Here is a 20,149-nt window from a genome sequence, read left to right on the forward strand (position 1 = left end):
TTGTGTTCCTGACGGTAGGCACCATTCTCCTGGTGGGTACCCAGAAAAGAGATGGGACTCAGAAGAGACTGCAGAAGGAAAAGGGAAAAGTAAACGGGAGTGGGGTTCCCAGTTCTATAAAAGGACGTGTGCTCCTTTGTGTTGGGGGTAGGGCAGTATCTGTCTCTTAAAGTGTCTAGAAAAGGAAGGGACTACCACTGTGAAGAGCCACAACCCGCAATGAGTAATCCATTCTCAGAAGGCAGGACCTTCTGGCTGCAGGACTGTACCTAATTTGTGGAGCCTGGAGCAAAATGAAAATGTAGAGGCCCTTGTTCTGAAACTCTTTAAGAAATTCAAAACAGTGCCTACTAAGCATTAAGCCAACTCTAGGGTTTTCTGAGTACAGAACCCCCCTGTGAAGGCACAGGTCACCAGCCAAGATCTAGCCACTATGCTGAACATCTGTCTAAAAATCTTCACATGGTGGGGGGTAGGGGGCTGAAGAAAAAAGTCTTGTTGAAGGAATAGTGCCTTTTGGAAAATGGCTTGATTGTGTCTACTTAGGTACTAGTATTGTAGGGGACAGATGAGGCAAGGCACGGAAGACAGCAGGAAACAGTTTTATTTGGCTGCAGCTAGGTTCACAGAGCACAGCTTTTACTGTAATCAATTAATCCCCTGAACCCCAAGTTCAGGTAGTTTCAGAACTTTATACCCAGCAAGTAAGAGGAGGGGCTTAGAAGTTCACAGTCTGCAGAAGTTCACATAAAAGCAGCTTTTTCTTTCACTGTTTTGAGCAAGTAAATCCTTCAAGGACAGTGCCTGGGAAGGGGAGAGTTTCTTCTCCCCTTTCTTTCCTCCCCCCGCCAGCTGTTACCATGGAGCCCAATTGGTGACTTCTCTTATCTTAGAAATGTAGACATTTCTGTGAAGCTCCAGCTCAAGGCTAGAGGCCTTGTTAAAGGATCTGTCTTTTTTTTTAAATCATATTTTGCATTTGCAAATGCACTTTTACAAACTACTATACTGGATGTTTGTGAAAAAATAGTAAAGGGGCATTCAGCACCTGGACTGCTGATTTCTTCCAGGCCAGTGACCAAATAAGATAGAGTAACAGGAAAATAGGAAGTTTATCTACAGTGAATTATTCTGGAGAGACTCTTTTGCTGATAGTCCTAGAATCAATTATGGTAAAGATTTCTAGAGAAGCTTAGTTAAGATTTTTCTGTGGAGGAGGGAGCGCCACTACAGGAGGACTGTGTATTTGGGCCAGAGGGCAAGACTCTGAGGTCCAACAGACCCTACCCATGTGGAGCCTCTTTCTGTTCTGACAAAATAAGAGGGTCAGGGCTCTTTGTACAGCAGAAGATACTGTTTCTTCACACATCTCTCAAGAGTTGACCTTGAAATGTAGAAGATACAAAAATTATGGGGTAGAATCTGGATCTCTTGTTCTCCATATTATTTCTCACATCTGCAATGCATGTCCTCTGACATGTGAGAGGAACTCAGTAATAGTACTGGGTGACATGAGGCTCAAAATTTGGAGAAACCCTTCTGGCCCCCAAAAGATCAGAGATTCAGAGAAGAAAGTGGTCTCTGGTAACAAAAACAGAAAACTTCTGAAGCATGTTAACAAAACTAATTTTAAAACTATAGTTTAAGAAAATGTTAGCCTACCTTTGCAAGAACTGAAGATTTTTAGCATCATTTTGCATACCAATTAATTATTAACTACCTTATAGATTTTTTTAAATACTTACAAGCTTTTCTAAGATACTTAGCTGCACTTTTGTTATCAGGGTTACTTAAGAACAGTAGCTCTGCATTCTTATCTTTTTAAGCTCTTTTGTTTAGGAAAATTAATTAGTAGCAGATTGTAGGAAAAACTGGAGAGAGGCAAAAAAAAAAAAAAACTGGGAAGAAAGGGACCTAGAAAAGTCAAAACTGAAAGACAGAAAAGGATCACAGGAACCTCAGAAATGAAAATGAGGCTCTGTGAAAAGTCAGGAGAATGGGAGAGGAAACTAAAAGGAGAAGGAAATGTGAAGGGTAAGCCCATCCTCATTTTTATAGAAACACATGGCACCACCTTGCAAACTTGGTGGGCACTTGGAAAGACCTAGTTAGTGAATGTACAAAAGATAGTTTAACAAGGCGTAATCAGTGGCATGCTGGAGAATGCTTAGCAGATTTTGGTGAGGAAGGAGAATGGTTTATAACATCGGTTTATTGCACAATGTAATAAGCATTTTCTGGCCACTTTTAAGCTACCAACATGAATTGGCTGAATGTTAAGCTACCCAGATGAATTCACTGCATTAGGAATTGGAAGAGATGTGTATTATCTCCACAGTACACAGTACAGATACATTAGACTTGATAACCTCAAGAGCATAAATAATAGTAAAATATGGTAAGATAATTAAGAAATCATGGGTTTTTAATATTTATTGCCTTTGTTTTAATTTATTTAATTATAAATGTATCTAATTGAATTATTAATAATAACTGGATCGCAAAATAGGAGACAATTCTAACCCTCTGGATTGTATCATTCATGCCCCCATCATTCATGTTAGAATGTAGAGGTTTTCCAATTTTCTTTCTTTAAAGGAATTAAGAAAATAAAGTGGGAGACAAGAAATCTCATAAAACTATTTCCTCCTTCACAATTTTGCTAAAGGTTTGGTTTTCTGTTTTATTGATACTCAGCTCATCCAAATTTACGAGTTGGAAGTTTAAGAAAAGGTAAGGTATACATCTATTTCTACCAATAAAATTCATAGCATCTGCAACTTTATGTGAACTTAAGAGAAAGGCAGGGGAGTACAATGTAGAAAGTCTAAAACTAGTACTCTACAATTCCAGATTTACTGATTTGAAGCTTTGAGCAGGTCATTTCATCTCCCAAATCCCATGGAGCAAAAATGCCACATTCTCCACTCATGTCACAGGCTGTGTGGGCTTCAGCTGGGGGCCTTGTAGGATACTGGGGGCCTTGTAGGATACTGGGGGCCTTGTAGGATGCTGATATCTGCCACTTATTTTCAAATGACTTGGTAAAAATAATATGTGTTTATATAGGGATAAATAGATACCTATAAAGAGATAAAGCAAATATGGCGAAACATCAATCTAGGTGAAGGATATATGAATATTCAACTTTTAAAAAAAAGATGGAACCATGAGGCTGCTTATAGACATATAGCACATGGTAAACCTGCAAAGTACTACGCAATGGTAAAGTACTACTACTTAGTTAAAGACAGGTGGTGTCCAGATGTTATAGCCATTCCATCTAATTGATTTTTCTATTCAGCAGTTATTTGGTGAACATCTGTGACTCTAAATGCTTGTGATAATTCAATAAGGAAAACACATATTCCTTAATCTCATGGAAGTTATAGTTTAATTAGAGGAACACACAAGTAAGCAGAAAATTGCATTTTGGTTTAAGAGAATTAAATAGAAGATGCTGGGGTGATACAGAAGAGGAACATGTGAGCCAGCCCTAGATGATCAAGAAAGGCCTTCCCAAGGAACCAAAGATGAGACCCTAGAATGTACCAAGATAAGATAAATCAAGGCCTGGGAGAAGGAGAAAGGAAAGATTAGTGGATATGGCTAGCTACTTAAGTCAGCTTTGCATTGCTGTGAACTGCCAAGAATGACATAGAGGAGGACAAGTTTATTTTGACTCATAGTTTCAGAGATTTCAAGCCACAGACAGCCAACTCCATAGCTCTTGGCCCAAGGTGAGGCAGAGCATCATGGTGGAAGGGCATGGGGGAGTAAAGCAGCTCAGGACATGAAAATAGGAAGCAAAGATAGAGCTCTGCTCACCAGAACAAAATATAAACCCCAAAGGCACACCCCTGGTGATCTACTTTTTCCAGCCACGGTCTACTTCCCAACAATTACTGCTCAGTTAATTAATGTCATCAGATTAATGCACTGCTTAGGTTAAGGTTCTCATAACCCAACATTTCATCTCTAAACTTTCTTGCATTTTCTCAAACATGAGCTTTCAGAAGATACATAACATATAAACTGTAACATTTCATCCCTGGCCCCCAAAAGCTCTTGCCAATCTCACAATTCAAAATACATTTAGTCCATTTCTATATAAGTCCCTATAGTCTTAAGAGTCCAAGCATTACCAAAAGTCCAACCCAAAATCTTTTCTGAGACTCAAGACAAACTCATGTATGATTTCCCCCTGTAAATATCAAAAGCAAGTTACATAAATCAAATATGTAATGCACAGAGTAAACATTTCCATTTCCCCTATGTCTTCATATATAGAAGACATGTATAGAAAGAAGGGACATGACCAAAGCAAGACCAGGATTCAGCTGGGCAAACAAATCCTATAGCTCCTTGTTTAGCATCTGGAGCACATGACATGATGACATTCTTTTCAAAGTACTTACGTAGCTTTGCCCCTATGACCTTGCTGATTGCAGCTCACATGGCTTCTCCCTTGGCTAGTTTCTGCTCAATTCTTGCAAGTTCCCTCACCAGACATTCCACATTACTGACAATTCTTAATCTTGGGAGTCTCCAACACAGCTTCTGTTTCCTTCTCACATCTTCACGCGTCAATTTCTTGGTGCAGCCTGTAGGGATTCTTTTTGTTTTGGAAGGGTATGGTGGGGGTACTGGAGATTGAACTCAGGGGCACTCACCCACTAAGACACATCCCTCATCCTATTTTGTATCTTTTATTTAGAGACAGGGTCTCACTGAGTAGCTTAGCACCTTACATTTTTGCTGAGGCTGGCTTCAAACTCGAGATCCTCCTGCTTCTGCCTCCCTATCGGCTGAGATTACATGCATTTGCCACGATGCCTGGCACAGTCTTTAGAGATTTTCACTTCACTGCACTTTTCCTGGCTTCCCAGATCTTCCTTTAAAATCTTGGTGGAAGCCTCTATGATTACCTAACTCCTGCATCCTACATTCCTCCAGAACCAGCACCACGTAGTTGATGCAAAAATCTACCACCATCTCAAACAGTAGTCAAGTCTCTTAGAATCATGACTATAGCAGCCTCTGAGTATCTGAAAGGCTGAGCATGGTGTAACAATTTACTAGACACTCCTCTGCAGGCAAAGCACTCCAATATTCTCTTAAATTTTACTTTTAACACCCTTGAGCCTGGAATGGATGTGGTCTTGCTAATTCCTGAGATGCCCTCAATCCATCTTTCTTATTGCTTCTGGGTAAAGTATTTAGCATTTTTTAATGGCTGTAATCTCTTTAATTCCTTCCTTATCCCCAATTTTACTCACTTTTCTAGCCAAACTTCAAGTTTTCAAAATATTTCTACTTTGCTTTCTGCTCCTGATTATCACAGTAAACTTTGCTAAAAGCCACCAGAAATATCCACACCACTACTTGAATGTTGTGCTGCCTTGAATTTTCCTTCACCAGATTAATTAGTCCATCACCTTTAAATTCCCTGTCACAAAAATAAAGTCTCAGAACATGGGCAAAATATGGACAACTTCTTTGCCAGAGTATAACATGAATAGCCTCAAATAGAGTCCTTCTCTTCTGCAATCTCATGAGCCCAGTCTTACTGTCTGCAGTCCTATTGATTTCTGAGCTCACACCAGAAATGCCCATTAATCTCTGCTTAAAACATAGTGATGCTTTTCCAGCTTTCATATCTAAACTTTACAAAATTTCATACCCATATTCCAAAAAATTCCAAAAGCTTCTGAACCACATGGTTAGGTTAGTCACAGCAATGACCCCACTTCTGGTACCAATTTCTGTTTTAGTCAGCTTTGTGTCATTATAATGAAAAGGCCGGACAATTACAATATAGAGGAGGAAAAGTTTATTTTGGCTCATGGTTTCAGAGGTCTCAGTCCATAAACAGCTGATGCAATAGCTCTGGGTCCAAAGTGAGGTAGAACATCATGGCAGAAGGTGATGGCAGGGTAAAACATTAGTTCAAGACATAGCAACAGAAAAAAGAGAGAGTGATTCTCACTAGAGACAAAATATAAACCCTAAAGTAATGTCCCCAATGACCTACTTCCAGCTAAACTCTATGTACTTGCAATTACCTTCTGTTAATCAATATCAGTGGATTAATGTACTGATTATATTAAGGTTATCATAACTCAATAATTTCATATATTATAAACTTCCCTGCATTGGCTTACATATGAGATTTTTGGAGACACCTCCTATCTAAATGATAACACTAACATTTATTGAGCATTATTATGTGCTTAACAGTACATGTTCATTTATTCCTCTTTATAGCACTACGGGGCAGGCTGTCGGTCTCATTTTACAGACCTTATTTATCAATGAGGCACAGAGTTAGTATTTTGATACTATAAGATCCTTATGAAGAAAAACCTTGAAGCAAAACTGACCATAGCTCTTCAAAAGAACTTCAAATTGTTTTGCATACTGAAGTTTGTTTATATAGATATTGAGGGGTATGTGGAATGGCAATGGAAAGGGACAATTGGTGTTTTAAAACCATGTGGCTGAATGGGACTCATTAAAGAATATTAAACCTGGAGAAAATATGATCAAATTTTCATTTGGAAATAATATGTTATTGTAATGAAGAATAAATTAAGGTTTGAACAAAACTTAACAGTTGAGAGACCACTTAGAAGCCCATAAACATTAAGAGAAACAGTGATTTGCACCTAGATAGTCACAAATGACAGTGCAGAGAAATGGGTGGATTCTAACAGAACTTTGCAGGCGGAGTCTCACTAGCTGTTTGGACATGGGGTGGGAGATGAGGGAAAGTGGAATCAAGAATGATGAATCCAAGGTTCCTGGATAGGGCAAGTGGATGGTTGGATGGGGAGCCATTTACCAAGATACTGAGGGGAAAAGCTTAGGGGAGGAGAGGAAATGATAATAAAAAGGCAATATATAGTTTTAACAAAGAACTTATGGAGAACAGCTCATAATAACTTAAGTGAGTGACAGGTGGCAATCAAAATCAGTGTTATTTTGATCATCTACTATAAAATCTTTCAAAGGGAAAGTAGTTATTGAACTATGGGTAAAAGAAATGAGGTTATCATGATTCTGATCAGTTCTAAGATTAAATGGTATAGTGAATACAAAAAAATCACTTTGTCAACTATGAAAACGTTACGTTTCATGGTTATTATTACCATTACTTTTTAATATTTCCCCTATTCCCCACCCCTTTATTAGACTGAACCCATTCAAATTTTTCCTTTTGCCTGTCCTTCCATGAATGTTTTTTCCTCTTATTTTTTTGCACCTCCCCATTCTCTATCTCAAGGTTCAATGACAGGTTATTTGGGTGGAGTTAAGTGGGTTTTGTTTGCTCTTATCAATCAAACAAGTATTTGTTAAGAGTCTCTTAAGTGAGCATCCAAAGCTCTACGAATATCGTTGTGATCAAGGGTCGATCAAGGAACCATATCCTTTGGGGTCAGATAGTTTTGAATTTAAATCTTCCTCTGCATTTACTAGCCACATGTTCATCTTTCTGTTCCTTAGTTTCCATCAGAAAAAATATATATATAATAGATAATAAAAGTCAGTTTATTATATCAACTAGTAAATGTGAAGGAACAGACATTAGTATGTAGTTTCTGTCCATCTCATAAGGCTATTGTCTGGGATAAGTGAGCTAATTCTCATAAGAAGGTTACAATTTTCTGGAATAATTCTGCTGTACAAGTTCAGTCATTTTTAATAAATTTTGTAGCTATTGTTCCTGCTGCTGTTTTTACTGGTACCGGGGGCTTGCAGTAATAGTGTCTACAAGCCTGTGAGCAGCACTTGAACATATCTTTATTATTATTTTTTAATCCCTTTATTTCTTTGTTTCAGCTTGGGAATCATTTCTTTTGTTTGCTTAGTGCTGTTTCACTGAAATAGCCAGATGTCTCCACACATTGTCGTTTCTGCCCATGTACTCTGTTTTCTTCGGCTAAGATAGCATGTCTGTTAAAGCTTTACCAGTCTGGAGAAACTGTAATTGTGCTGTTCTTGGCACATGCCATGAAAGACACTGGAAGATTAAAAACCAGAGAACTGGAGGTGAGGGAGGGCTTAAATGTCACTGTAGGTCTTTAACCTTTTTATATCTAAAAATAAATTACAGACTTTTTAAAAACTATATCTAAATTCCTATTACCCATATGACTGTTCTAATGAAAGATTATTAAAATATCCATTAAAGTTGGCACAGCTGAAGGGAAGGGACTCTGGGGTTGAAGAGGCAGTTAACCTTCTAACCAATTTGACTGCACTGTGCCTGAGGATTGAATCCCGTGCTTCTTTCTTGGACATGCCCAGAACAAAAGTGAGAACTTCCAACTTTTGAGGTTACATCCTGGCAAGCTCTTAAACACTTTATGATGCTATAGAAAAAAAAAAGAGTCATCTTGAATCTTACTTAACCCATTACCTTTGGTTTTCTCTGAGGAGGGTTTATGCAGAAGCTGCTCTGGTCTTGTATCTTAGCATATAGTTAGAGACTGTACAAAGCAGAATGATATTTCACTTCCTGTCTCAAAGGAGCCTCATTAGAAACTGCTGGCATGTCCTCCTCATTTCTCAAAAGTTCCAAGAGATTTCAGCTCAAAAAGAGAAGCATTGCATCTGTGTGCGCATGCACACACATGCATGCACCTGCCTAGCATCTTGCTTTGAACAGAAATTATGGTGTTAGTATTTTATTGTTTAACAAGAGTTTCCATTAAAAATGATTTATACTTAAAAATGGACTCCTATTTTTTTCACAATCCAATTACATTATTCATGAGAATTGCACTTATTTTATTCTTTACCTCTTTAAAATGCATTGCATGAATTAATTCATCTGCCTCCTAAAGATATTAATTACACTTCATTTTTGTAAAGTACTCAGATCTTCATGAAGTTCTATCCTGCAGTGATAAGTCATGTTCATGTCATGACAACCCTGTGAGATAGGCACTGTTATCTTTACTTTACAGATGAGGAACAAAATTCAGATGGTCTCCATAACAAGACTAAACCAAAATGTGACATGAGTTCTTTTGACTCCTTGTAGAGTAGTCTTGGCACTTCACCATGGGCAACTTACTAATATTAATTTAATTCTCCTCAGCACCACAGTAGACATGAAGGTACATCGGAGGGTGCAATGAGAATCAGCCAGACTTAGCATAAGAGGAAGCAATGGTAGGAGCTAGGTCAACTCTACGAATAAAAGGCTAGATAAATTAGGTTTCCAAAGAAAGAAAACCCCAGTGAGCATATTTAAGATATCTCCAGCACAGGGCAGCTGAACCCGTAGTAGCAGCTTATCCCACAGAGCAAAACCTCTATGGGAATAGCTGAGCTAATCAGAAAGAGTCTATAAGGACAATATTGGGGTATTGGAGTCTAAAAATTCTCAGTGGCAATAGAAAAAATTACAACCTCATATTCAGCCCAGTTTAATAGCCAACTGTATACGGATGATGTGAGCATTGAAATAGGAGGCTGATAGTATTATCATGATAGACCCCTAAATCTTGGACACTTCCGCAATCTTCACACTATCACTTTTCCTTCCTCACTCTGCCGCTAAGCAGAGTACAACCATGAGGACACTTCATCACTTTACTCACTCATTCCTAGGTTGCAATTTTCTTCCAAACTTTATTTCCAGGCCCACCGTTTGGCCTTGTAATTATCTACATGGCAGACCTGATCCATTTCTAGCTACCAATCTGAAGTATATTGGGCATGTTTTCCCTCAAATTCCACATCCAGCAGAATCACCCTTCCTAGGAAGATATCAGTAGGATCTGGGAGCACTGAAGGAGGGGGACATAGGAGAAAGACTGTCTAGGCCAGAGAGGAAGCTGAGAAAAGCATGGAGATGAAACTGAAGGCATTAGGAGGAGTGGTAAAGAGGTTGAGCTGACAGGCACAGATGCCAGTGTGGCTGACTCTAAGAGGGAGAGAAGCTGACTACCATGCTGGGACCATGGAAGGAAGGGCCTGTGCTCTCAAGGGGAAGGAACTGGACTTGGTCCAGTGAACAACTAAAACAGACAAGGGACAAAATAACTCACATTAAAAAGATTAATCCAACTATACAGACCTATAGGAAACCAACATAGAGAACATATCCAAATATTAAGAAATAAGGGAGGCACTAAGTGCCAGACAGAACAAGACAAAAAGAAATTAACAGATAGTTTACTGGCATGGGTGACCAAAGAGAAAAATAATGGTAGAACATGATATTACATATTTTGACTTTCTTCTAGTATTACAAGATTAATGCAGACCTATTGAATTAGAATCTCTGAGGATGGTATGAAAGCCTACCATAAAGAACCACAGACCTTTGCATCACGACAGACAGGTTGTGGGCTCAGTGCCTTCGGGTTGCTTTCTAATACTTCTGAACCAGCCAGCAGGCTTAGCCCATTGCCAGGAGGTGGTAGTAACAGATACAGAAGGCAGCAACAAGCCCAGATGTGGTGCTGGCTGATGGGAACAAGAGTTTAATGGAGGTAGGCAGGACTGATGACCAGAGCACCAGATGGAGAACACTTAATGAAGGAACTTGGATGTAGCCTAGACCTTGAAGGATGAGTGGTCTCTAACTAAAGATAGATGGGTGGACCAATGAGCTGATGAAGTGGATAGAAAACTGTAGCACAGTTTTAAGCAGGAGGGTATGAGCCCTGGGTTTCAGTAGCTGAGAAAGCCAAATGACTTGTCTCCAACTTGGCCCTCTGTATGAGGCTGGTGATTTTTGTCAAACCCACATTTTACCTTTGTCTTTACCCATCACCCCCAATTCCATTGCCTTTCCTCAGCCATAGAAGACCTTTATTCTCTCATGCCATTTGTCTGTAAATGCACATTAAATTCATTCACATAATCCTTTAGTCTGGAAAACTATAAAGCTCTGTAGAGTGATGTTACCTGTAGAACCGTATTTCATTCTGACAGCATTTCAACAGGGATCAAAGCCCCATGCTAAAAGCATGTGGTCCTAACTGAGGACCTTGGACATCAACCTAGAGAAAGGAGAATGATTCTCCATGAAGCTTCAATCACATTCCAGAGGTTTCTGACTTTGCCTTCACCTTACCTGCCAGTTGTGTGACCACAGGCAAGTGAGAAAATTGTGAGCTTCACTTTACCCGTCGACAAAATGGAAATAACACTTTCTACTTCACAGACGTTTTTGAGAATTTCCTGAAATACCACCTGAATAATGTGCTTACCACATAGTGGACCTCAATATGCCTCACTCTCTCTCTCTCTTCTTTCTGCCCCCTTTTACTGCCCCTAGGGAAAACCCTGCTAAGTTGAAAACACGGGCTCACCCAGACCCCTTACTACTTGCTCTTTGCTTTTACTCTTCACCTTTTTTCTTTCCCCCTTAGTCCCTATGTATAAATGCACCTGTCATATTAGGCAAAAGTTATCCCTCCTCAGTCTCTTTGTGCATCATCATGCACCACTGCCTAAATCCACTGTGTCCTACTCCTGCCTCCTGCTTTTCCTCCAAGTATGAGCCCTGGGGTCACTTCTTCAGGGAGAACTGAGGTGGACTCCCAGTTATTCTTTCTCTTATGTAATCATCCCCTGTTACGTTTCATACCATTTGTAAGTGTACATGTTAATCCTCTATATATAATACACTGGCTCATACTTGTTACAATGTGTCACTTATTAATCCTATACAGGTTTTCTGGCTTCATGTCGGTCTTTTATATTAGATTGTGGATTCCCATGGGGCAAGAACCATGTCTGTTTACTTGACGGAGGAAAACTAGTGGAGAGATTTCAAGTTATAGCCTAAGGAAGTTTAAATTAAAAGACACTTAAAGTCTCTGAAGCAACCAATATAGAATCCAGCTCATAGGACATGTTCCATAAATGTTTTCTGACTATGTGTTGGATTAATATTGCTCTTGTATCCCCTTCTTCAGATACCCTCCTATATTCCACAATCAACAACACCACCAAGGAATTCTCCAGGAGCCTGTGTTCTTTGATCTTTTCCATAATTTTCTTCCCCCACATTTATTCACACACTATTGCCAATTGGATTTTGTTCTTTTGCACAAAGAAAATCTTCACATAACAAATATGGAGATACACTGCAGCAAAACAATTTCTAACCACGTCTCTCAGCTTCCTTATTCTTAGCTTACTATTTTGAGCTTCAATAAGAAGCAAACAATCTTATCTTGAAAGGGAGATTGGATTTATTTTTAATAAAAAAGACTGAATTCGGAGCTTGCATTTTTTTCCTCAAGTTTAATATCAGCACAAGAAAAGCCCTTCTCTCTTCCACTGGCCTTATTTCAGATACAAGAGAACAAAGCTTCCAGGTAAACTTCTTTTGTGATGTAAGAGCAAGACTGATATCACCAAAAACTGTTCCAATTCACTGAGTGTCAGAGGAGGTCACATATTAGGAGCCCCTAGTCAGAGCATGTTTTCAGAATCCAGGACCTAGAAGAGGACATAAAGAGAAACAGCAGGTTCCTCAGAGCCACTATTCCAAATATGCAAAGTCCTGAAAGTTATCACTGATAACCTCAGCAGGTAAAGAAACCACTTTTGCCTTCACTCCCTTCCTCCATTCACAACTAAAACAAAAGATGTGTAAATGTTATACATCATTTCATATGCCCAAAATTATGGTTTACTGAACTGGAATTTCAACATTTCACTCTGGTGAACCTGCCATTACCAGTAAACCTCATGTTGCTCATTTTTTCAAAATTCTTTGAATTATTTAGATATGCATATGATATGTTATAATCTATGCATATTAATTTGTTGTGGCAATTGTCTGGCAGGCACTATCTAGTAAATATCTTCCTCTTAAACCTAGTAGATGATTTTTTAGCACCAGCCAGGTTGAAAAAAAAAAAAGGTAAGTTTGGCTAAATACCTGTTGCACCTCAAAAATTGACAAGGTTGCTATAGGCATTGTTCTGCATACAACATCTCTTTGTCCCCTGTCCCCTCTGGTTGACTTGGTAAAACTCAACAGAGCCTGTAAGCAACAACCACTAATGAATGACTTCTCTCCCCTCTCTCAGGCTGCAGCAGTTCTGAAGGTTGATGGAGGGCCATGCTATTCAAACAGCAGGCGTGGCTGAGACAGAAGCTCCTGGTGCTGGGAAGCCTTGCTGTTGGGAGTCTCTTGTATCTAGTTGCCAGAGTTGGGAGCTTGGATAGGTGGGTGATTAAACATATGCATATGCCCATATGACTTTAGGTGTCTTTTAATTTAAATTCCTTAGGATATAACTTTAAGTCTCTCTATTAGTTTTCCTCCTTCAAAATTCCCAAGAAAATACTTTTCTGCATCAATTTTGATTTATTAAAACTTTAAAAGGAGGCGATCCAAGTTGCTCAAACCAAGGTATTCTGTCAAGATCCATTTGTATTCTGTGTGCACTGACACTTGTTTTCAGAGAAGGGATAAAGCTGTGTACAGTAAAAAAAATAAATAAATAAAAATGTCATTTACTAAGTAGAGCACACTCTGGTCTATGAGTATCTGGTGTTGACCCCTAGCTATAGCAAACAGTGATGATATAGTTAGGCCTCTTCATTTTGAAATTTATGAGTGGACAATTAATGTGTTATCAGGAGCATTAAAATTATGTATGAGCCTGTAAAGGATCTCATCAAGTTTGCAATCCATTGCCCTGGAAAGATGGCTGCAGGCATAGATTTTTAACTATGTTAATTAGCTCTGGTTTTCAGGAGCTGAACAGACCAGACAAGGAGGCTGTCACTCAGAGTAATTGCCCAGAAGGCAATGGAAAATCCATGGAGAGGAAATTACACAACTAGTGTTTGGCTCCAAATAGGCAAACAGTTAAGAGGTACTGGACCTTCAGAAGTCCCAGAATATCAGCTGACTAAACAATAAATGCTTCTGGACAGGTCTACATCCAGGATGATTGGCAAGTACAGAGGAGTTGATTTCTGAAATGTGAAACTTCTTTTTTTGCCCTTTAAAATTAATTCTTATAATGGGAAGAGTGAAATACTTTCTGAGTTCAATTCACATTGCAAATGCAGCCACACTTAAAAATAAAAATACCTTCTTTTGAGTTCTATTTCCAAAATTTAAGCTTATCAGTAGAACTTATTATCATTTGGTGGCCCTTGTTTTTCTTTGGCTAGTTTTATTTATTTTTTTTTTTGGAGGGGGGGTGGGTACCAGGGATTGAACTCAGGGGCGCTCAATCACTGAGCCACATCCCAGCCCTACTTTTCATTTCATTTAGAGACAGGGTCTCACTAAGTTGCTTAGCATCTTGCTTTTGCTGAGGCTGGCTTTGAACTTGAGATCCTTCTGCCTCGGCCTCCTAAGCCACTTGGATTACAAGCATGTGCAACCACACCTTGCAGCTAGTATCATTTTTGACTGATAAAAACACATCCCTTTGAGGATTTTCAATTCAAAATTCCTGAGTAAACTTTTTACTCACTAGTCATTACCTATGAAAAAAGTGCAATTAAGAGCTTATCACTTAAAGGTCAGCACTTCAAGGTAGTTTACTTGGTTATTGGTGAAAATCCTTGAGGTGGTACCATTTTCCCATGTCCATATTAGAACTTTTGTAACAAGTTTTTCCTAGCACCTTTAATTAACTTCTAATCATTTTTTAATTGAGTAACCAGATACTAGAACATTCATTATTTGGTTGATGGTTTTATCATTTTTAACCTGTTCTTTAGTCTCTAATGGGATATCTTTTATAAGGAATTGGATGTTTTAGTAGGCTTTCTCAAAACCCCTCACTTGAAAGTTTGAACAAATTTTGTCTGAAACTGATATGACTTACTTAGGCTTCTGCTTTACTAACCTAAGACCCTGCTATCTGGAAAAGAGACTGAAGTGACTGGTTACTGTTCCTTCCAGTCTTAGAATTCTATCTTTTTTGGTCAGAACCCATGATCAGAATCTGCTCTTCAAGAAGTGGAAAAAAGCGTAATATGTTCTTGTATCTTTACATATTCTCTTGAGTTGGAGTGTCCTAAAAGTAATTGTTTCGAAAAGTATGATGTCCCAGGTGAGAAAGTAGAAAGAAAGGAAGTAAAGGAGGAAAATGGCCCTTTCTAAAGGTAGGGAAATTTTATTCTAGTTCAGTCAAGGCAAAGATACTTATGTCATCCTCTTAGCCAGATTTCTGTGAGAGAATTAAATACCACAGAAAAAGACAGGATGACTATCCTCATCCCAAGTACAGAGTGTCATTCTAAACGATCAAGAGAGAAGTCCACCAATGGATATGGTGAATTAGGGCTTAATTCTTAACTAGAATCAAAGAAGAACCAAAACATGAAATTATTATATCTCAATCAATGTCACAATTAAAAATATCTCTACATATCTCTTAATAATTCTATTTCTTCCATTAGAACACTAGTATATTAATCCCATTAACAAATTTATAAAAATAAAATTCATGTTTTTGTAAAACATTAACTATGGTAAATCCTGTGTTTCTAATGGTTTTCTTTTTTGTTGTTCTAAATTAGTTATACATGACAGTAGAATGCAATGTGATACATCATACATAAATGGAGTATAACTTCTCATTCTTCTGGTTGTACATAGCATAGGATCAATCATGTATGGTATTATTGTCCAATTGATTCTACTATCCTTCCTACCCCTCTAATTATTTTCTATATTTTCATACTTTCAATAAGCATGGACTGTTTTAAAGATAATAAAAAACAAATACTATGAAAAAATAACATATGTTTAAATTGTTCCTTAGGCATTATGATAGAAAACTGTTAGAGCACTCACCAAGATCATTCCCCTCAGTATCACAGAGCAAACTGGCATGACTCTGAGATGTAACAGGGTATTTTGGGAAAAGCAAGTGATATCTCATTGCCAGAGAGAGAGAGATGGATTCCAGATTACTGGGATAACCAAAATTTTTCAGTTGGAGGAATTGGTTTGACAGCCATTTTAGCCACTATCTGCCCTTTTCTCAAGTAGGCATCCTTCCCCAACCAGCTTAAGAAAATTATAATCAATTTCGGTTAAGTTTCAGTCTATATGTACAAGGAAACTGTATTTGTTAATCACATATATTGACCATGCCAAATTAAACAGCCATTCCTGTCTAATATTATCGTGACTATTGCCACATATTTCTATCTGAGAAAAATAGAAGTGCTTACTCATTATTCAGGGTAATATTAAAGTGGAAATCCTCCTTTCTGGCTCTGTCCATTGCATTCCTTCCCTCATGAACTCCTTTCTTTTACTTAAATGTACTTGGCAGTGAGGAGCTGAGGTTTCTGGCCCCATCAAGGTCTTGTTGATTTCTGGTCACAGTTGTGGTAGATGATATACAGCACTCTCGGATGGTAGGTAATTGGGTTTGTTCCCACATTCAGCAAAGTGAAAACATACTCCTGACCTCTTTAAATAGAAAGAGAAAGAGAGGCAGAAGAAATATAGTACTCTTCTGGCTATCACCAAGGCCAAGGGCAGAAATTCTCATAGAATGAAAAGCTCAGCAAGTACCAAGACTGGAATTTTGCAGGTTGATGATGCAGACAGCCAAGGATAGAGAGTGGGACTTCTCTTCAGATTCTATCTCAAAGATTTTTAAGAGCCATGTAAGTGTTGCTGAGCTGCAAGAAAATAACACCATGTGAAACCAGAAACAAATGGCCTCCTCTCTGCCCTTCAGCCTCCCAACTGAAGATTATAATCTTCTCCCTTTCACATTTTCTAAATGATTTTAACTGGTGAGCTGTTGAAAAGCTATTAGTATGGCTGGTGTCACTTATCTGTCCTGTACTATGAGCATAAGTACATGCTAGAGTCAATTAAGTGCATGGCGAATAAAAATTTTAAGGAGTGCTAATAAAAAATCCCATCAATTATATATGCTCCATTTAATACAGGGTTATTTAAAATAAAATTTTCCAAACATATGTTCATTATGGATTGCAGCAGGCTGGGCACCAGTGATTTTATTTATGCACTGAAAGTCTTAGTCTGACTGGTGAAGTAGAAAAATGAGAAGTTAGTTACAATGAGCTTCTTACAGTGTGTCTCTGTTGCTTGCAGGCTACAACCTCTTTGCCCCGTTGAAGGCCGATTTGGTGGAGCCCGCAGTCAGGTTGAATTGCCACTCCGCGCCCTACAGTTTAAGCGTGGCCTGCTCCATGAGTTCCGAAAGGGCAACACTTCCAAGGAGCAGGTTCGCCTCCATGACCTGGTCCAGCAGCTCCCGAAGGCCATTATCATTGGGGTGAGGAAAGGGGGCACAAGGGCCCTGCTAGAGATGCTGAACCTCCATCCAGCAGTGGTCAAAGCCTCTCAAGAAATCCACTTTTTTGACAATGATGAGAACTATGCCAAGGGCATTGAGTGGTATAGGAAAAAGATGCCTTTTTCCTACCCTCAGCAGATCACAATTGAAAAAAGCCCAGCCTATTTTATCACGGAGGAGGTTCCAGAAAGGATTTACAAAATGAACTCATCCATCAAGTTGTTGATCATTGTCAGGGAGCCAACCACAAGAGCTATTTCTGATTACACTCAGGTGCTAGAAGGGAAGGAGAGGAAGAACAAAACCTATTACAAGTTTGAGAAGCTGGCCATAGACCCTAATACCTGTGAAGTGAACACAAAATATAAGGCAGTAAGAACCAGCATCTACACCAAACATCTAGAAAGGTGGTTGAAATATTTTCCAATTGAGCAATTTCACATTGTGGATGGAGACCGCCTCATCACGGAACCTCTGCCAGAACTTCAGCTCGTGGAGAAGTTCCTAAATCTTCCTCCAAGGATAAGCCAATACAACTTGTATTTCAATGCTACCAGAGGGTTTTACTGCTTACGGTTTAACATTATCTTTAATAAGTGCCTGGCGGGCAGCAAGGGGCGCATTCATCCAGAGGTGGACCCCTCTGTCATTACCAAATTGCGCAAATTCTTTCACCCTTTTAATCAAAAATTTTACCAGATCACTGGGAGGACATTGAACTGGCCCTAAAACAATACCCTACAACACTGTGTGTTGTTCCTGGGGACACACAATGTCTCCTCTAGATTAAAATATGCACTTTTCTTAGACACAACTATCCAAGTCATTTTTCCATGTATACTTGTACATAATACAGTGTGTGACCAAATATGATATCAGTTTTTTTCTACTGAAAATTTACAAAAATAAATAAGTAAGTTGATGTCTGCAAAGTTGCATCTTTTAAACTATTTTACAAAAAAAAAAAAAAGAAGAGGTGGTGGTAAAGGAAAAAGTGACTTCAGCTATTCTCAAAGAGTTAGTCTTCCTTTGATTCAGAATTTGTCACCTGCCATTTTCATAGATTAAGCCAAAAGATGAATGTGTGAAAATGTACCAATAGCTGTGAAGCTTCAGGAAGTAGAGGATTCAGTTATGCATTCTTTTTCCTAAGGGAAAGCCGGCTTTATTCAGACACTGAATTGGTGCCATGAAAACAAAACAAAACAAAAATGCTATTTTCTTATTATTTAAAAAAAATGTCTTATCTCATAAAATTGACATTGTTCCAAAGTTCTTGTGGTGATTTTGCACTATTGTTTTCTTGTATGGGCCATGGTGTCACTTGTAGCATGTCAATCACACATTGGAAACTCAAGTCCTTTACTTCCATGTTGTATGTCAAGAAAGAGAAATGTCATGTATATAGTGTATAATGCTGTAAATACCAGTTTCACACTAAGTAATTCTATTTTGTAAACTGAATATGGCTATTTAATTTATTGTGAAAATTAAATTTATTGTGGTATTTAAAAATGGAATGGATTAAAATTACTCTATGTGCACATTTTTTAAAACTCATTTTGTCTTATGTGCCCCCTGCTGGCTTCCAGAATGGAAGCTATTTATGTGCATCCAGGGCACTTGGAAAGGATGCTTCTCTATTGGATTTCTATACCCTTGTGAAAAGATATTACCAAGTGAGGCTGAGTATATATTTTTAAAAGTCTCAGCAGTCTGAAAATCAAGTAATAATAGCCACCTCAAAGAACCCTAATGCTGCTATGCTACAACTTTGTAACAGTTAATCTACTTGCAGTTACTGTCTTGCCAGAGAGAGATGAGGAATATATTAACAGAACTGAGGCACAGAAGAATCACAATTTTACCTGAGACTCAAATCAGAATCAAAAAGGTAGAGAAATGAAATAAAATAAGATTAGAAAACTTGTGTGGCCTCTATACTGAAAAGCTGCAGGTGCTCCAAAATGAATATGAGTTCTCAGAATTTTCTTGGAGATGAAAATATATCAGTCTGCTCAGAAATGATCGAATTGCCTAATGTCACTATGACTAACATAAACATATGGCTCCTATTTCCACCCAGAGAAATTAATGCTAAATTAGGTGTCTCCCTAATATCAGATACACTATTATTATGCTTAGATGTAATTCAGAGAAATGTAGAAAGAAGTGTAACAGGCACAACAAAATGATTGGTTTTTCACCATCGTATTTGCTTATCCAATGGAAAACATCTGGGAGGGCTTTGTTCAAAACCATTTAGAGAGTGCTAGAGAAATCAGCCAATTATAATGGATCCCTCTTTGTTGTAAGAAGTGTTGATTTTCTCTATCAGTTGCTTCTCTTGTCCAGTGATTTGAAGGTGGACTTTTCTAAATAAATAGCCCTTTCCCCTCCAGTGTCGGTGTATTTTGCTTCTCAAACCACAGCCTTGGTAATTATCTCTTCTGTTTGAGTTAGCAATGATACTGTGCTCTCAGCATGATACAGGCATGACACCAACAGGCACTGGCAGGTGGCTGCTCATTCAGTGCAGTGACTCCAGAGGGGGAGCCTTAGGTCTAAGGATCAGTCGCTTTTTTCCTAAGCCAAGAATGATGTCAACAGGAGCCTGGTTCCTCATTTCCCTCATCTCTCAGATAACCATCAGAGTACTCTTTGAATACTACATTTCATGACATAAACACAGTCCTATCATTAACTTCATAAAAATATTTCTAGAGCTCTGCACAGCTCACACAGTTTCCTAACAGTGACTGTCAAAGTATGGCCCATTGGAATTCTGATGCTTCAAAAATTCAACCAAGTTAATGAATTGAAACTTCTCAGTCATTTTTATATTCCAAATTTTT

The 20,149-nt window shown here is 38.5% G+C and overlaps 1 protein-coding gene across 6 annotated transcripts in view; it reads left to right on the plus strand.

The window, feature by feature from the left end:
- Hs3st5 (heparan sulfate-glucosamine 3-sulfotransferase 5) overlaps nucleotides 1-18,297 on the plus strand; it is a 159,191-nt gene extending 140,894 nt beyond the window's left edge. For 5 of the 6 annotated variants that reach the window (XM_077801960.1, XM_077801961.1, XM_026395061.2 and 2 more), the window contains 2 exons: nucleotides 13,068-13,206; nucleotides 17,090-18,297. In XM_077801960.1, the coding sequence (XP_077658086.1) occupies nucleotides 13,100-13,206; nucleotides 17,090-18,023 (1,041 nt within the window). In that variant the 5' untranslated portion in view covers nucleotides 13,068-13,099 and the 3' untranslated portion in view covers nucleotides 18,024-18,297. Of the gene's footprint in view, nucleotides 1-12,469; nucleotides 12,565-13,067; nucleotides 13,207-17,089 lie in introns of those variants that run through there. The other variant, XM_026395065.2, reaches the window with a different exon arrangement.
- The last annotated feature ends 1,852 nt before the right edge of the window (nucleotides 18,298-20,149 follow it).

Source organism: Urocitellus parryii, chromosome 8 (assembly GCF_045843805.1).
Source record: "Urocitellus parryii isolate mUroPar1 chromosome 8, mUroPar1.hap1, whole genome shotgun sequence".
Lineage (NCBI taxonomy): Eukaryota > Metazoa > Chordata > Mammalia > Rodentia > Sciuridae > Urocitellus > Urocitellus parryii.